General features: G+C 46.4%; 1 protein-coding gene across 2 annotated transcripts in view; it reads right to left on the minus strand.

The window, feature by feature from the left end:
* The window catches only part of SPoCk (secretory pathway calcium atpase), a 116,119-nt gene that overhangs the window by 18,772 nt on the left and 77,988 nt on the right, over positions 1-19,359 (minus strand). For both annotated transcript variants that reach the window (XM_076180598.1, XM_076180599.1), the window contains 2 exons: positions 12,740-12,868; positions 5,643-5,809 (listed from right to left, as the gene is read on the minus strand). In XM_076180598.1, coding sequence (XP_076036713.1) covers positions 5,643-5,809; positions 12,740-12,868 — 296 coding nt within the window. The remainder of the gene's footprint in view (positions 1-5,642; positions 5,810-12,739; positions 12,869-19,359) is intronic.

The following is a 19,359-nucleotide window of genomic DNA, read 5'->3' on the forward strand; positions in this document are numbered from 1 at the left end:
AATATATGTGGATAGAGAGTGATCATTCCAAAATGTTGGAAGACACAAAGCATGCATTAATTGAATTAGTGAAAGGAGGAAACATAGTAATTATGGGTGACTTTAACTCAAAAGAAATATGTTGGGAAAAGATCACAGTGAAAGGTGGTGAAGACCTTTGGGGAAATATACTACTGGATATGACCATTGAATACACAATGACTCAATGGGTAAAGGAAAATACCAGATATAGAAACAAAGAACCATTGAGACTAAATTGAATATTTATGTCAGCCTGAAATTGTGGATAAAATGGAATACAAGACACCAATTGGGAAGAATGACCACATACTAATAGAGTTTTAATTAAAAGAACAAATTGATTTGAGAAGAAATGAGAAACAGAAAAGAGACAAATGTACAACAAAACATATTTCAAGAAACTCAGAAAATTCTTTCAAAATGTAAATTGGGAAAACTTCTTAAATGAAGAAACAAAGATGGAAGAGAAATGGAACATATTAAAAGAAATTATAAAGAGGGAATAGACAAATACGTACCAAAGCAGAAGCAAGAAAGGGTGTACATAAGTGCTGGTACAACAAAAAATGTAGCAAGGCTAAAGATAAGAGACAAAGCTTGAAAAAGAAAGAAAAAAAATGGCAAATATATACCAAACTAAGAAATACGCAGGAAAGAAACGAGAAACAATGAAAAAAGACATAACAGACAAAGGCAAGGACCAACCTAAACTATTCTACAGGTATGTGAATGGTACACTAAAAGATAAACAAGAAATAGTAAAATTGCATCAAGAGAATGATGAATATATAGATGTAGAAATGGCTGAAATTATGAACAAACATTTTAAATCTGTATTCACAATTGAAAATACACAAAATTGGGATGAAAGTCAGAGATATCCCCCCAGTGAAAGGAAATAACGGACCAAATAATAAACCTTGACTTCAGAAAATCACATGGTCTGGTTGGAATTGCAAATTGGATGTTAAAAGAATGTATAGATGAACTAATGGACAAAATATACAAGATGATTGATTATTTGCTCAAAGAAGGAAAGGTAACACAAAATGCAAATATTGTACCAATATATAAAGGGGGGGGGGGAATGCGGAGAATCCAACTAACTATAGACCTGTCTCCCTTACAAGCATACATACATACATATACCAAGGCTTTTTTTTTTTCCCCTTACCAGGGGGGTAGCCAAAAAGGACAAGGCACAAAAACACTCCCACCCATTTCATCCCCGAAAACACTCCACACCCCTCCACCCTCCCTCCCATCTTAGCACCTCCCAGATGACGGGCCATCCCTGCACCTTGTCCACTGCCCTGGGTCAGAAGCAGTGCCGCAGGACACAGCACATCCACAGCAAGGCCGCTTCATTAAATCGGCGACCCCCCCTCTCCGTCCCCCCATATAAAGGAGAGGACGGGGAGAAATCCCTTCGGGCTGCGTCAAAAATTTTTGCTCACACACGCTACCTCACCCCCATTCCCCCGTCCAATCCACCTCATGCATCACAACATTTTCCATATACAACCATTCTCCATTCACCCCTGTCTTCTGTCCTCTCCCGTCCTTCCTCAACAGACATTCCCCTCTTCCCCAAAGCCCCCTTCACCCCATCCATCCATCTCATCCTAGGACGTCCCCTCATGTTCACTCCCTCCACATCTGCCTTCCATACCTCCTTTACTAGTCTTTCTTCACTCATTCTTTCCATGTGTCCAAACCATCCTAATATTCTTTCATCAACCCTATCTCCCAGCTCCCTTTCCACCCCTGTTCTCCTCCTCACTTCCTCATTTCTCACTCTATCTAGCCTAGTAACCCCCATCATACTTCTCAGACACTTCATCTCAAACACATTCAAGTTCCTTCTCTCTTCCTCTCTCATGTTCCATGTTTCTGCTCCATACAGTGCTGTTGGCACAATCACTCCTTCATACAGTCTCCTCTTAGCATCCATTCCCAGATTCCTATTCCTCATTACACTTTTTAAACCACCAAGGCATTTACTCGCTTCTCTCAATCTACATTCTACCTCCACCTTCACTCCACCCTTTCCTGCCACATTTGCACCCAAATATCTAAAACTATCCACTTCCTCCAGTTGCTCTCCCTTAATGCTCACTTCCAGATTACTGCCACTTTCACCCCTTGTACATCTCATCACCTTACTTTTACCCACATTTATCTTCAGCTTTCTTCTATCACACACTCTCCCAAACTCTGTCACCAGCTTCCTCAATCCCTCCTCCGATCCTGCCACAAGCGCAGTGTCGTCCGCAAACAACAGCTGGCTCACCTCCCACTTTTCTCCATTTTCCTTAACCATCTCCAATCCCTGACCCACTACCCTTGCATTCACCTCTCGCACCACCCCATCCATGTATAAGTTGAACAGCCAGGGTGACATAACGCATCCTTGACGAAGTCCCACCTTTACCTCAAACCACTCACTCTCTCCATTTCCAATCCTGACACAAGCTCTACTACTCTCATAAAAACTCTTGACAGCTCCCAGAAGCTTTCCTCCTATCCCATAAATCTGCATAACCTCCCACAGTGCCTTTCTGTCTACCCTGTCATAAGCCTTTTCCAGATCCATAAAGGCCCAGAAAACATCCTTCCCCTTACCTATAGCTTTCTCACATATCTGTCTTACCACAAAAATCTGATCTACACAACCTCTACCTGTCCTAAACCCACACTGTTCCTCACCAATTACTCCCTCTGTTCCTCTCCTAATCCTCTCAATCAAGATCCTCCCATAAGCCTTCCCAACTACACTTAACAAGCTAATCCCTCTGAAACTACTACATTCACACTTGTCCCCCTTTCCCTTGTAAAGTGGAACTATGCACGCACTCCTCCAGTCCTCTGGCACTCTACCTTCTCTCCGGCAAACATTAAATAACCTCACCAACCAGTCCAACATCACTATACCTCCTTTTTTAAGACATTCTGCATGGCATCCATCCAGACCAGGTGCCTTACCTGCTTTCATCATCTTAACTGCTGCCTTCACTTCATCCTTCCTTATTTCTCCTCCATTTTCCTCACTCATCACTCTCATTTTCTTAGCATTTCCCACTGCAGCTATCTTTCTCTCCCTATCCTCCTTCACATTAAGCAACTCCCTAAAATATTCTGCCCATCTTCCCCTTACTGCCTTCTCTTCCATTATCATCTCTCCATCTGCACCTTTTACCTTTTCTTCTCTACCTGATTCGCCTCCTCTTCCTCTCTTAATTTCTTTCCAAAACATCTTTTTATTACTTTCAAAATTTTCTGTCATACTCTTACCCCATTTCACATCTGCTCTCCTCTTTGCCTCCTTTACCTTTTTCTTTACTTCTCTTTTCTTTTCCCTGTACGTCTCATATGACTCCCTCGTCCTACTTTGTAACCAATCTGTGAAAGCTCGCTTCTTCTCTTCTACAACCTTCTTCATTTCCTCATCCCTCCATTCACTACCCTTCCTTCTATTTCCTCCTGACCTTCTTGTTCCACACACCATCCTTGCACACTTTGTGACTCCCTCCTTGTACATACATATACCAAGGCTTTTTCCCCCTTCCAAGGGAGGTAGCCAAAAAGGGAAAGGCATAAAAACACTCCCACCCATTTCATCCCTAAATACACTCCACACCCTTCCTCTCATCTGAGCACCTCCTGGATGACGGGTCATCCCTGCACCCTGCCCACCGCCCTGGGTCAGAAGCAGTGTCCCTCCTTGTACCATCCCCATTCCTCCTCCACACCTACCTCCACTCAATCCTTCACTCCCTCCCACTCCTCCTTCAGCTTCCTCTTGTACTCCTTCTCCTTTTCCTCTTCGTTTAGAGAGTTCACTCTAAGCACCTCCCTATCTTTTGTCCCTTTCCTCTTTCTCCATCTGTCCTCCACTCTCAACTTACCTTCCACCAGAAAATGATCTGATATTCCCCCACCCTCTCCCCTTAGCACATATACATCCCTAACTCTTCCTATCATAATCCTATTTACCACTACATAGTCCATTAAAGCTCTATCTACCACCTTTCCCTCCACCACCCTCTCCCATGTGTACTTATGCTTGACTTTCTTCCGAGTACAATAGCAAAAATAAGTGAAAAAGTTATCAAAAGCAGATGGATTAAACATCTGGAAGAAAATAATATACTGAATCCAAAACGATTTGGATTTTCACACGGAATATCATGTGCCACTAACTTGATTTGCTCCTACTCAAGGCTAATAGAAATATTGCAAGAAGGGGATGGATGGGGTGATTGTGCTTTCCTAGATTTACAAAAAGCATTTGATAAAGTACAACACAAAAAGCTACTAAGAAAAATTGAAATAATAGGTGGTGTACATGGAAAGTTATTGAAATAGATGGAAGACCTCTTGAACAGGAGAAAAATGAGGGTGGTACAAATACTCGACCTTGGAAAAAATGATAAGTGGAGTCCCACAAGGTTCTGTATTGGCTCCAATAATGTTTGCTATATACATAAATGACATGGATGAAGGTGTGGAATGTTATATGAACTTCTTTGCAGATGATGCAAAACTATTAAAGATAGTAAGTATAGAGGAAGACTGTGAATCACTACAGAGAGACCTGGATAAAGTCTGGGAATGGAGTCAAAAGTGGGAAGTGAACTTCAACATCAAGAAATGTAGTATAATAGAGTTTGGAAAAAGTAAAAATAGAATATCAGGAAAATATAAAATTGGTACCAAGAAAAAAAAAAAAAAAAAAAAAAAAAAAAAGTTAGCTCGGAAAGGGACCCAAGAGTAATTATTAGCAAAGACATGTCACCAGACAAGCATATCAATAAAATAGTCAGAGAAACCTTCAATTTACTATGGTCAATGAAAGTGGGCTTTGACTACTTGGATGAGGAAATGGTAAAGAAAATATGTCACACTGATAAGACCAAGACTGGAGTATGCTGTGACAATATGGACATCCAGTACAAAAAGAATATAAAGAAATTAGAAAGAATCCAAAGAGCAATGACAAAGATGGCACCAACACTCTAAATTGACATAAAGATTGTCCAAACTGCTACCAACCCTGGAACAAAGAAGTGAAAGAAGAGATCTACTGGCCATTTACAGAATTATGAAAGGGATGGAAGTCCTTGAGAGAGAAGACTTAAAGTGTGATCAAAGAAAAACAAGAGGACATGAAAAGAAACTCAGAAAGGATAGTTATAGAAGAGATCAGAAAAAGAATAGTTTCCCACACAAAGTGGTAGATATCACGAACAAAATGGATGAGGCCATTGTGTGCAAAAGCTATACAAGAATTTAAGTACAAATTAAATGCTGAAAGATACAAAGACTGGTTACTATGAGCACAGGTCTTTTCTCATATAATACAACAACATAAATACACACAAGAGAGGGAAGGCAGAAACGAAGGAGAGAGAGGGAGTTAGGAAGAGGGGGAGAGAAAGATGAGAGGAAAGGTGAGAGATGGAGGGTGGGAGGAAGGCAGGGTTGGAGGGAGGAAGAGAAAGAGAGAGAAGCATGAAAAAAAGATAAAGTGAGAAAGAGAAAAAGAGAAAGAGATAAAATGGGTGTGAAGAAAAGCAGAATATGAAATCACAATTACACAACTGCAGGTTTTAACTTACATTATTGTTGTAAAATTATCATCATTGAGAATTATGTCTGCAGCTTCCTTGCTCACAGCTGAACCCATCTTCCCCATCGCAATTCCAATGTTGGCTCTTTTCAAAGCCACTACATCATTAACGCCATCACCTGTCATGCCAACAATTTCTCCACTATCTTGAAGAGCCTGAAATATATAAAACACAAACAATAATAAACTTGCAATTAGGATAACGACAAAGACATGACCAAGCAAATGTTATGTTATGAATAACATGTAATCTTGCGGTCACAGCGTAAACCCTGTAGTTCCTAAGAAGCCAGCAATATAACTTCTGGCTATACTTGTAAATGTCTGTGTGACATAGTGTTGCTTGCAATGGGTGATTCTGTGGCAGTGAAAGAGCATATGTTTTCTTTCTTCTATGTGATATAAATACATATACCAAAAAGTTTTTTCCCTTGTGAGGGGAATAGCCCTATTACTACTTCTGTTCCCTTCCTTAGCCTCTCCATTGACACCCATATGCTTTACCAACTACATTTAATAGGCTGATCCTTCTAAAGCTACTAAATTCATATTTGTCTTTTCTTTTGTATAGTGGAACTATACATGCACTCCTCCAGTCCTCTCCTCCTCTAGTAACTCATTAAATAAACTCAACAGCTAATTTACAATAACTGTTGTTGTTGTTATCATTCATTGACTGTGTAGCCAAGTAGTTCTGACAGTCTAGGGAATGACAACAACAATAACTGTTCACCCGCTAGCCAGATATCCCACATGACAACCATCCACCCCAGGTGCCTCATCAAATTTCATCACTTTACAATGGTATTTGTATCTCGTCTTTTCCTATAGCCCTATAATTTTCTTCTTCCATCATAGGTACACAACAATATGCAAGAGCCTTTGAACCCATCAACCCACACTGATTTACAGTCTACAATGTACAACATGAAAATTCCAGCAGTATTCTAATCAAAAATACCAATCTGTGAATGCTCGCTTCTTCTCTTCTACAACCTTCTTTGTTTCCTCATCCCACCATTCACTACACTTTCTTCTATTTCCCCCTGTCCTTCTTGTTCCACACACCATCCTTGCACACTTTAAGACTCCCTCCTTGAACCATCCCCATTCCTCCTCCACACCCATCTCTGTTCTATCCTTTACTCCCTCCCACTCCTCCTTCAGCTTCTTTTCGTACTCCTTCTCCTTTTCCTTTTCATTCAAGGAGTTCACTCTAAGAACCTCCCTACCTTTTGTCCCTTTCCTCCTTCTCCATCTATCCTCCACTCTCAGCTTACCTTCCACCAAAAAATGATCTGATATTCCCCCACCCTCTCCCCTTAGCACATGTACATCCTTAACTCTTCCTATCATAATCCTATTTACCACTACATAATCCATTAGCGCTCTATCTACCACCCTTCCCTCCACCACCCTCTCCCATGTGTACTTATGCTTGACTTTCTTCCGAAACACTGTATTTGCTATCATCAACTCTCTTTCTAGACACATTTCCACCATCAACTCTCCACTACGATTCTTTCCTGGAACTCCACACTTCCCAACCACTCCATCGATTGGACCATTTCCCACCCTAGCATTAAGGTCTCCCAGTACTATTACATTGACATTTCTTCCTAAACCCTCTATGCACTCATTTAAATCTATCCAAAAGGCCTCCCTTTCTTCCATGCTCTTCTCACTGCCCGGCCCATATGCACTTACAAAGACCCACATCTCCTTTCCCAGTTTCACCTTCATCCACATTATCCTTGAGGAAACCTCCTTCCACTCCACTACCCCTTTACCTATCTCCTCACTTACTAGAATAGCCACCCCTTCCCTCCCTCGCCCTCTCTTCACTCCTGATAACCTCCCACTTACACTCCCAAACTTACACTCACCCTTCCCTTTCAACTTAGTTTCACTCAAAGCCAACACATCCAACTTTCTTCTCACAAACATACTACCTATCTCTTCCCTTTTACTCTCATCTGTACCACATCCACGCACATTAACCCATTCAACTCCGATGACAAGATGTCTTGTCATTTGGTCAAATAAAACAAAAAATCATAAAACACAAAAATGTTTGATCAAACACCAGAAAAATATGACGTCAGTCCTCGCTTCGCTCGCAGCGAAGCGAGGACTGACGTCATATTTTTCTGGTGTTTGATCAAACATTTTGGTGTTTTATGATTTTTTGTTTTATTTGACCAAATGACAAGACATCTTGTCATCGGAGTTGAATGGGTTAAAAGACCCAAACCTTAGGGTGCTGGCCCGAGGCCCTCCAGCACCCCTTATGCCTTTCCTTTTCTTTTTAGGAATCTGCCCCTTGGGGCTACAGGGAGAAGGATGCCTAGTCCCTCTCCCCGTCCCTTTCTTCTCGCCTCTTACGATCCAAGTGGGAAACTTGGTGGCAGTATTCTTTTCCCCCACCACAGGGAATTCCCCCATCACAGAAAGAGAATACTCAGAGAAATGGTACAGGACAGCAACAAGGGGTTGGGGGACAGCATAACGGAGGGACAGTCGTAGTATAAAAGTGTCATCATTTCTCTATGAACAGAATTTCTTCTATGATAGACAAAATGATGTGTGGCTCTGGTCTGTAGGGGCGCCCCATATAGACCCTAAAGTATCGACTGCATGCTACTTTGCCACAATAACAAGCAGCCAATACCCCAGACGGGGGAGTCATATGAGACGTACAAAGAAAAGAAAAGAGAAGTAAAGCAAAAGGTAAAGGAGGCAAAGAGGAGAGCAGATGTGAAATGGGGTAAGAGTTTGACAGAAAATTTTGAAAGTAATAAAAAGATGTTTTGGAAAGAAATTAAGAGAGGAAGAGGAGGCGAATCAAGTAGGGAAGAAAAGGTAAAAGGTACAGATGGAGAGATGATAATGGAAGAGATGGCAGTGAGGGGAAGATGGGCAGAGTATTTTAGGGAGTTGCTGAATGTGAAGGAGGATGGGGAGGGAAAGATAGCTGCAGTGGGAAATGCGAAGAAAATGAGAGTGATGAGTGAGGAGAATGGAGGAGAAATAAGGAAGGATGAGGTGAGGGCAGTTGTAAAGATGATGAAAGCAGGTAAGGCACCTGGTCTGGATGGATGTCATGCAGAATGTCTGAGAAAGGGAGGTTCAGTGATGGTGGACTGGTTGGTGAGGTTATTTAATGTTTGCTGGAGAGAGGGTAGAGTACCGGAGGACTGGAGTAGTGCCTGTATAGTTCCTCTTTACAAGGGAAAAGGGGACAAGTGTGAATGTAGTAGTTTCAGAGGGATTAGCCTGTTGAGTGTAGTAGGGAAGGCTTATGGGAGGATCTTAATTGAGAGGATTAGGAGAGGAACAGAAGGAGTAATTGGTGAGGAACAGTGTGGATTTAGGACAGGTTGTGTAGATCAGATCTTTGTGGTAAGACAGATATGTGAGAAAGCTATAGGAAAGGGGAAGGATGTTTTTTGGGCTTTTATGGATCTGGAAAAGGCTTATGATAGGGTAGACAGAAAGGCACTGTGGGAGGTTATGCAGATTTATGGGATAGGAGGAAAGCTTTTGGGAGCTGTCAAGAGTTTTTATGAGAGTAGTAGAGCATGTGTTAGGATTAGAAATGGAGAGAGTGAGTGGTTTGAAGTAAAGGTGGGACTTCGTCAAGGATGCGTTATGTCGCCCTGGCTGTTCAACTTATACATGGATGGGGTGGTGCGAGAGGTGAATGCTAGGGTAGTGAGTCAGGGATTGGAGATGGTTAAAGAAAATGGAGAAAAGTGGGAGGTGAGCCAGCTGTTGTTTGCGGACGACACTGCGCTTGTGGCAGGGTCAGAGGAGGGATTGAGGAAGCTGATGGCAGAGTTTGGGAGAGTATGTGATAGAAGAAAGCTAAAGATAAATGTGGGTAAAAGTACGGTGATGAGATGTACAAGGGGTGAAAGTGGCAATAGACTGGAATTGAGCATTAAGGAGAGAGACTGGAGGAAGTGGATAGTTTTAGATACTTGGGTGCAAGTGTAGCAGGAAAAGGTGGAGTGAAGGTGGAGGTAGAATGTAGATTGAGAGAAGCGAGTAAATGCCTTGGTGGTTTAAAGAGTGTAATGAGGAATAGACATTTGGGAATGGATGCGAAGAGGAGACTGTATGAAGGAGTGATTGTGCCAACAGCACTGTATGGGGCAGAAACGTGGAACATAACATAAGAACATAAGAAATAAAGGAGACTGCAAAAGACCATAAGGCCTACACTAGGCAGCTCCGTAATAAGAGAAGAAGAGAGAAGGAGTTTGAATGTGTTTGAGATGAGGTGTCTGAGAAGTATGGTGGGGGTTACTAGGCTAGATAGAGTGAGAAATGAGGAGGTGAGGAGAAGAACAGGGGTGAAAAAGGATTTGGGAGATAGGGTTGATGAAAGAATATTAGGATGGTTTGGACACATGGAAAGAATGAGTGAAGAAAGACTAGTAAAAGAGGTATGGAAGGCAGATGTGGAGGGAGTGAACATGAGGGGACGTCGTAGGATGAGGTGGATGGATGGGGTGAAGGGGGCTTTGGGGAAGAGGGGAATGTCTGTTGAGGAAGGAAGGGAGAGGACGGAAGACAGAGGTGAGTGGAGAATGGTTGTATATGGATGATGTTGTGACTGCATGAGGAGAAATGGGCGGGGGGGTGGGGTAGTATGTGTGAGTAAATTTTGACGCAGCCCGAAGGGATTTCTCCCCGTCCTCGCCTTATATGCAAAGGGGGACGGAGAGGGGGGGTCGCCGATTAAATGAAGTGGCCTTGCTGTGGATGTACTGTGTCTTGCGACACTGCTTCTGACCCAGGGCGGTGGGCAGGGTGCAGGGATGACCCGTCATCCAGGAGGTGCTCAGATGAGAGGAAGGGTGGGAGGGGTGTGGAGTGTATTTGGGGATGTAATGGGTGGGAGTGTTTTTGTGCCTTTCCCTTTTTGGCTACCTCCCTTGGAAGGGGGAAAAAGCCTTGGTATATGTATGTATGTATGTATTCTAATCAAAGATTTACAACAACGTATCCCCTATACCACATGTCATTTCTAAACTAAAACATACATAGCCTAAAAAATGAATAATCCTTAACCTCTTCTATATGATGATGCCTACATAGGTATCATGAGGCGTGAGTGGGTATACCAGGATTCTGGCATCGGCGTCTTGATTATATTTATTTTGTAGTTGTAGCTGAGTGACCCCTGAATTCTGCGAACTGGTTTGATCATGTCTTCTGTGTTTATTATTACTCAGAGTGAAAGATACTATATTCTATAATGCAAGTGGTGTGAAACATCATACATTAGGCATCTGATGCTGCACGCGAGAATATGACTTGTATTGAAGAGGTTAATATATTGATTACCAAATTCTATATTTTAGACTCTCTCAGAATTCAACCCAGCAAAGACATAAATAGCAAAAAAAAAAACAAGAACTGCACTAGCATGTCTACTTTCAGGTCAACACCCTACACTGCAAAAATACATAGAATTGGCTTGGTAATAAGCTAAATGCACTATATGCAAACACCACACAGATGATACAGAGCACTTTAAACTACCCTGTCCTTCATGCCATGCCAGACCAGCACCACAAACACTCTTGACCATGTGACTTATGGGCAGAACCAGTGGCCATAACCAGTTTTTTGAGGCCATGGGTCTCTTACAAGACAGAACTGGGGCAACAGAATGATTGATTAAGTGTTGTAAAGGGACTACAGTACGTCTTCCTCATAGGGTAATTCTTTATCCGGTAAATTCACATACATACATATACCAAGGCTTTTTCCCCCTTACAAGGGAGGTAGCCAAAAAGGAAAAGGCATAAAATCATTCCCACCCATTCCATCCCTGAATACACTCCACACACCTCCACCCTCCCTCTTATCTTAGCACCTCCTGGATGACGGGTCATCCCTGCACCTTGTCCACTGCCTTGGGTCAGAAGCAGTGTCGCAAGACACAGCATATCCACAGCGAGGCTGCTTCATTAAATCGGCGACCCCCCCTCCGTCCCCCCATGCATAAAAGGAGAAGACGGAGAGAAATCCCTTCGGGCTGCGTCAAATTTTGCTCACACATACTACCTCACCCCCCCATTCCACCTCATGCATCACATCATCCATATACAACCATTCTCCATTCACCCGTCTTCTGTCCTCTCCCGTCCTTCCTCAACAGACATTCCCCTCTTCCCCAAAGCCCCCTTCACCCCATCCATCCACCTCATCCTAGGTAAATTCAAAGTTACGGTATTTGGTAATTACTACCCTCAATTCTATTTATGGTAAGAAAAATTCACAGATACAATATCCGCTCGTGTTTTGTTTACACAGTACCGTAGTGCCACCACCGAGAATGTCTCGGAAATATCGAAAAAGCCCTAGATTCGGTATACTGTAATTTCAATTTGCGGTAAGGTTTTCAGGAATGCATATGTATTGTATAACGAGGACTTACTGTATACTCCTTCGATTTTAATTTGAGCCCTCAGGCATGATTAGGTGAAGGGCTCAATACTCATCTTTTTCTCTTTACATCTCAGGCAGCAACATTGCAGGAGTCATTTTGCCAAGTGAAATGCAAAGTTTACAGATTCATTGTCTTTCCCTTAAATTCCAAGCCATTCCTAACACCATGCAGTAATATTATGAACATATATAAATTCCATAAATGGATAATGGAAGCTCGCTGGCTGAGCGGGTTAGGGCGTCATTACTTGCGCCGAAGGTCGAGGGGATGGCGGTTCGAATCCTGCCACTAGCGAAGTTGAACCAAGGGCATGGTTCATTAAATTCCACGCTACAAAGCCCTCTGTGAGGGGCACCGACCTAGCCTTCCGACAGGGGGGAGTTTGTGACGTTAAACCATAAAACAAATAATAATAATAAATAAATAAATGGATAATGTACAGACTAACAGTGAGACAGTTCACCATGTGTAGGTCATCAGTAGATGTGCAAACAATAAGGGTTTTCCCAGGCTATACCCATAGCTTCAAGTTAGGCAACTGACTATATGAGGAACTAAAACAAGTCAAGTATGTCACTTGGGCAAGATTACAACAGAAAACAAATATGGGATAAACATACCTTAACAATACGAAGCTTATGTTTGGGTGAGACTCTGTAGAAAATGACAGCATCCCGCACCAAATTGATCAATAACCGGTCATCCATAGCATCCAGTTGGTCTCCCGAAAACATTGCGCCAGGATGACTCTGAAAACATACATATGTACATATACCAAAAGCTTTTTCCCCTCCTTATAAGGGAGGTAGCCAAAAAACAAAGGAATAAAAAACACTCCCACCTATTCCATCTCTAACAAACTCCATTCCCCTCTACCCTCTTCCCTCCCTCTTATCTTGACACCTGGTTGATGGGTCATCTCTGCATCTTGCCCACTGCCCTGGGTCAGAAGCAGTGTCGTAAGACACAGCACATCCACTTCATTAAATCGGCAACCCCCCCTCTCCGTCCCCTCATGCAGAAAAGGAGAAGGCGGGGAGAAATCCCTTCAGGCTGAGTCAATTTATTTGTCACACATACTCCCTCACCCCCCCATCCCTTACCCACTCCCCATTATGCATTACAGCATCATCCATACACAACCTCTCAGGACTGCACCATCATATGGAAGAGTAATGAAAACAGGTGGATGAGGAGAACACTCTCCCATTAGTTTTCCAAGGGCACAGGTTATTGATACCCTATCATTAGTCATTCCCTTTCAAATTTTTCAGATTCAAATATATTTACTACTATAATTTCTAAACAGAAATGTAGTGGCACATTTGTAAATGACACACTGGAAACCCACAGTCGGAGAAAATAAACTTCGAATAAAGAAGATTCCTATATTTCGGCTATCAACTGTAGCCCTCTTCAGGAAGGCTACAGTTGATAGCCAAAATATAGGATTCTTCTTTATTCAAAGTTTATTTTCTCCGACCGTGGGTTTCCTGTGTGTTACTACCATAAATTTACAACATTGAAGGGACCAATGGCAGGTACCTGTCTGTGGTGCTCCAACAAAATTGACAGCAAAGCTGCCTATTTTCAAAACCCATAAGCCTCTCATCACCATCAAGAGATGCAGTCCTGAGGGGCTAATATTCAGTCTCCAGACTGGGCCCAAGATTTCCATCAATTTCAACTATATTTCTTGTACTTTTTCACACACGAGGAGCTGACAACCAACAACTGCTCTCCTCTTCCTACTGATAACCAGTGACATAGAAACAATCCTCCATTGATACAACACAGGCAACAATCCAAATTTCTTCCTAGATCAGTGGTTCTTACCCTGGGGTACCTGTACCCCCAAGGGGTACAAAACCTTAATCCTGGGGGTACGAGACATGATACCCAGTGCAACGGTACTGTATATTTACAATGAAAAAGAAAAATGTAATTTTCGCAGGAAAATTAATTTTTCCCTGATACAAACCTGAGGTACTCCTTACCCAAGGATACGCGGCGCGTTTCTACCGCTAACACTGTGTGTGCTTGAAAACACCTCACTCCGAGGGTCTGGGCAACCATTATCCTCAGTAAGGGGCCCTCCTGGGGCAAGGGGGGCCCCCCCTCCCCCCACAAGGGTAGGAGGGTAGAAGCTCCATTGTCTGAGCCAGGTATGAAATTAGTCACGAGGGTTGACAGGCTAGGGAGAAGGAACTACTAGCGGGGTGGATGAGGAGGGCCATTAGAGGTAAGGAGTACCTCAGGTTTGTATCAGGGAAAAATTAATTTTCCTGCGAAAATTACATTTGTTCCGAAGAATACAAACTCTTCGGTACTCCTTACCCAAGGAGACTTGGACTTAGGGGGGAGGACTTAGGGGGGAAGGAAGTATTTGTCTAGCCTGGGAAACCCTCGTAAGGAGAAAATGTAGAGTGCTAATATCTACGTTGACCAGACCCTTATACATTCCCCGAAACTGTGAAGGGCACCTGGATCTGTTCCCAGAGTGGAGACAGACAGGGCATACTCACTTTGTACCCCTTGTAGGGCTCGAACTGATTCCCTTGGAATGCTTGAGAGCCCTCGGTGAGGTAAGGGAATGTAGGAGTATGAGAAGGACTTGAGATAGGTATCCCCGTGGTTGCCGATCCAGAACTTGGATGAGGCTTCAGGGTTGGCTGTGTGCCATTGGTACGGGGTATGTTATCTCAGGACTTCTTGGGCGGCCACTATGGGGCCTAGAGAGAAGGTCCCTAAGGATTCCCACATGACATCTTTGAGGTAAAAGGAAGTGAACGTAGTCTGGGACTTCCATATACCTGCTTGAAGGACCTGGTTGACTGACCGATTCTTTCGGAAGACTAGGGAGGGTCCTATTGCCCTGAGGTCATGAGCTTTTGCTCCAGGGTAATCCGTGGGGCTCGAGGCGTAGGCCCTGCGGATGACTTCCTTGATCCAGTAAGAAATGGAAGTCTTAGTGACGGGCTTGGGTGTACCCCTGGTAGAGACGAACAGTCTTGGCAAGTCTGGTCTAAGATGCTTCGTCCTCTTGAGGTAGGTCCGGATAGCACGTACCGGGCATAGGACCATTTCTGCATGTTCGCCCCCTACAAAGTCGTCCAAGGAAGGAATACTAAAGGACCAGAATCTAGGGTCGGCTTTGGCTGGATCCTGGTTTTTGTCAACGAATTGGGGCAGAAAAGTGAAGGAGACCTCTTGCCATCCTTTCGAGTGGGCGACTCGATAAGAGATGGCATGCAACTCCCCGACCCTCTTGGAAGACGCCAGGGCCAAGAGAAAAACTGTCTTCAAGGTGAGGTCCTTGAAATTAGTATCTCGGAGGGGTTCGTAAGGGGGGCCCCGCAGAGCGTTGAGGACTAATGCCACATCCCATGGAGGAGAAGTGATCTCCCTGGGGGGGCATGATTTTCTGAAATGTCTGAAGAGCATGGAAATTTCTGGAGACAGGGCTAGATCCATGCCCTTCAGAGAAAACACCTGATTAAGAGCTGCCCTATAGCCCTGCACTGCCGAGAGGGAGATCTTCTTGGACTTCCGAAGGAAGTGGAAGAAGGAGGCAATCAGAGGAATGGTGGCTTGCTCTGGGGCTATTGCTCGGGAGTGGCACCATTCTGCAAAAGCATTCCACTTCCCTTGATAAAGGGCAGCTGAGGAAGAGCGAATAGGGGAGGACATGTCTTCTGCCACTTCTTTGGGGAAACCCTTCTCTAGGAGGATCCGGACCATAGTCTGAACGCGTGAAGTGCCAGGGCTGACGGGTTCTTGTGCCAGGCCCCGTTGACTGGTTGATGTAGAAGGTCGGGTCTTCCCTGAAGGGCCAGGGGCTCCTCCACTGCTAGCTCGAGGGCGTCTGGAAACCATGGGGCTTCCGGCCACCAGGGAGCGATCAAAGTCATCCGAAGGTTGGATGCAGTTCGTACTCTCTGGAGCACCTTCTGGAGCAAGGGAAACGGTGGGAAAGCGTAGGTGTCAAGGTTGTCCCAGCTTTGCAGAAGAGCATCCTCTCCCGCTGCCAGCGGATCCGGGAGAGGGCTGAAATACACCGGGAGCTGGTGGTTCCATCTGGTGGCAAAAAGGTCCACCAGAGGGGAGCCCCATTTGTTGATGAGGAAGGTCGCCACTTCCGGATGGAGGGACCACTCCGTGCTGATTACCTGACTCCTTCTGCTGAGGTGGTCCGCCCAGACATTCTTCTTCCCTGGGATGTAGCGAGCTCTGAGTGTCACTTGGAGGTTCTCGGCTAATAGGAGGATCTCCATAGTGAGATGGCAGAGGTCCTGGGAGACTGTGCCCCCCTGCTTGTTCAGGTAGGCTACTACCGAGGAATTGTCCGACATGATGCCCACAACTTTCCCCGAGATTTGACCCGAGAAGTGACGGAGAGCCAGCAGTACCGCTTTCAATTCTAGCCAGTTGATATGGGCTGTCCGCTCGACCGTGGACCAGGAACCGCTGACGTGATCGTCGTTGAGGTGGGCCCCCCAGCCCTCCTTGGAGGCGTTGGAGAAGAGGAGGACTTCGGGGGGAGATGGGCCGAGGGGCATCCCCACGAGCAGGTTGCACGGGTCCTTCCACCAGAGAAGAGAATGCTTGACCTCTCCGGTAAGGGTGATGTGTTGACGGGTGTTTCCCCTTAGCGGGGACCACTGGGACTTGAGGAGCCACTGTAGGGGTCGCATTCTCAGTCTGCTCCTGGCTATTAACCTCTCGACGGAGGCCATGTGGCCCAGGAGGACTTGGCACTGTTTGGCCGTGAGGAACCCGGTCGATAGTGCCTGCACGACGAGGGAAGAGAGATTCTGGATTCGCTTCTCTACTGGGAATGCCTGCATGAGGGAAGAGTCCAGAACCATACCCAGGTACGTGACTCTCTGTCTTGGAATGAAATCTGACTTCGTCTGGTTGACCGTGGAGCCCAATTTGCGGATGAAAGCTAGGACCGTCCCCAGGTGGTCGCGGCATAGCTGGGCGGAGTGTGCCAGGATCAGCCAATCGTCCAGGTAACAGAGTAGGCGAATCCCTCTGGAGTGGGACCACGCTGAGACGAGTTTGAACACTCTGGTGAAGACTTGGGGTGCTGTGGAGAGGCCGAAGCATAGGCAGGTGAATTGAAAGGTGGTGCCCTTGTGGACGAAGCGGAGGAATTTTCGGGATGAGGGATGGACAGGTATTTGGAAATAGGCGTCCTGGAGGTCCAGGGACACCATGAAGTCCCCTTCCCTGATAGACGCCCTCACGGCCTCTGGGGTGTCCATCCGGAACTTCGTCAGGGAAAGGAACTTGTTGAGAGGAGACAGATTGATGACAGGTCTCCACCCCCCTGTAGCCTTTGGTACTAGGAATAGCCTCGAGTAGAACCCCGGGTCCGGAGTTGAGACTTCCTCGAGTGCTCCTTTCTGGAGCAGAGTGGAGATTTCCTCCACTAGGGCCCGCCCGCGATCCGAGTCCGGATGGTAGTTGCTGACTTGGATGGGATAGGGGAAGAGGCTGGGGATGGTGTGAAAAGGAAGACGATAGCCTGCCTTGATAACCTGGATGGTCCAGTCCTCCACCCCGGCAGCCTCCCATTCTCTCCAGTAGAGAGAGAGGCAACCTCCTATCCTGTGCGGGAGGGCAGGCGAGTTCCTAGAATTTCCTGCGTTGGGGTCCAGAGCCTCTATGATGTTTGCGCCCCTGTTCTCTATTGGGGAAGGGGCGGGGCTTTCCTGTCTGGGCTTTGGACTTCGAATGGGGAGGGGGCCTGTCTTCCCGCTTAGGGAGACGAAAAGGCTGCCTCTGCGTCTGAAAGGACCGAGGGGTCGATGGGGGGGTGGTCCTTGGCCTCGAGCTAGAGACGGCTGTTCTCTCGATGGCTCTGTTGTGTAGCAACTGGTTGGTGCTAGTGATTGCCGAGTCCACCACATCCGGGGGAATCAGCGTGTGGGTGAGCAGGGGGGCCCTCCTCAAAGGAGCATAAATCTCCCTGAGGAGGGGGTCACTGGGGTCCCCGAGGATGGTGTCTCTCCTGCGGGACTCGAAGTTGGCCCAGGACGTTGAGAGACAGGAAGCCTGATGCTTCAGGGCTCTGCTCGCGCTTGCCATAAAAGCCTGGAGGTCACATTCTTCCTGGGGTTGTAGTTCGGGTAAGAACTCCCTCGCCGAGGCAAGGAGGCGTTCTAGCCAGGAGTTCACCGCCAGGGACAGAGCCAATGAATGAATGTGGTCGCTGACTTCCCTGCCGGAGAGGAGGACGTTTCGTCTGCGCAGCGACTCGGCGTCCGCCTTAACCAGCTCTGGTAACCTCGCCGGGATCGAGGCTGCTCTGAGGGTTGACCCCGATGGGGTGTAGAAGCGCTTCTGGTGTTCCAATGGGACCGGAAGCCAACGCGCCTTCTCGGTCGTCCTTGTTGCGAGAGCGTCGGAGGCCTGGGCCATGGCTCTCGCCGTCTGCGTACTCCATGGAAGGTGGAGGGGAGGAGGCTGGGCTTTCTGAGAGTTGGCCGTCATGAAGATGTCAGACTCGAATGTGGCTTCCTCTTCTTTCGGGGGGCCCAGTCGATTCGCCCTCCGAACTCTCGCGAGGACGTCCGAGAAGGAAGGTGGGACCACCATCGAGGATTCCGACTGGGAAACGGGAGGGGAAAGGGAGCGTGGCCCCCCCCCCCTACGGCGCTGTGGACATCGTCGTCGGCGTAGGAGGGGTCGGCACAGGCAGAGAGGAACCGCACGCTACCATCCTCGTCACTGATGGGTTCAGGGGGGGGCTGAGCAAGTGGAAGCTGGTCGAGGGGGGCCCTTGGGGGCGGAGACTCCTCACGAGCTTCCGTGCGGTGCACGAACCACGGAAAAATTCCCGTTGGGCCTCCATCTGTTCCTTCAACGTAGTGACGAGTGAACAGAGAGTGGGGAGGAGGTCCGGGGAATGTCCTCTTGGAGGGTCCCACCTGGGTGCGGATGGTCCGGGAGACGCCAAGGGGAGACTGCCTCCTCTGGACGAAGCTGAGTCACCTACGACGAACACGCGTGTGGGTACACCTCGGGCTTCCTGCCCACTGGGCGTAGAAAGGGTTCCGGTGATGACCCGGCTCGTCTGACGAGAGGTGGAAGGGGTGGGACTGGGGGTCACCCGAGAAGGAGAAGAGGCTGACGCACTCCGAATCTCCGAACTCGGTTCCTTTGTCCGTGGGGGGGTGGAGCTGCCGGGTAGCATCGCGGGGACGGCGGACGCATCCGGGAAAAAGCTCGT

The sequence above is a fragment of the Oratosquilla oratoria genome, chromosome 44, assembly GCF_046742065.1.
Source record: "Oratosquilla oratoria isolate Oo_2021 chromosome 44, ASM4674206v1, whole genome shotgun sequence".
Lineage (NCBI taxonomy): Eukaryota > Metazoa > Arthropoda > Malacostraca > Stomatopoda > Squillidae > Oratosquilla > Oratosquilla oratoria.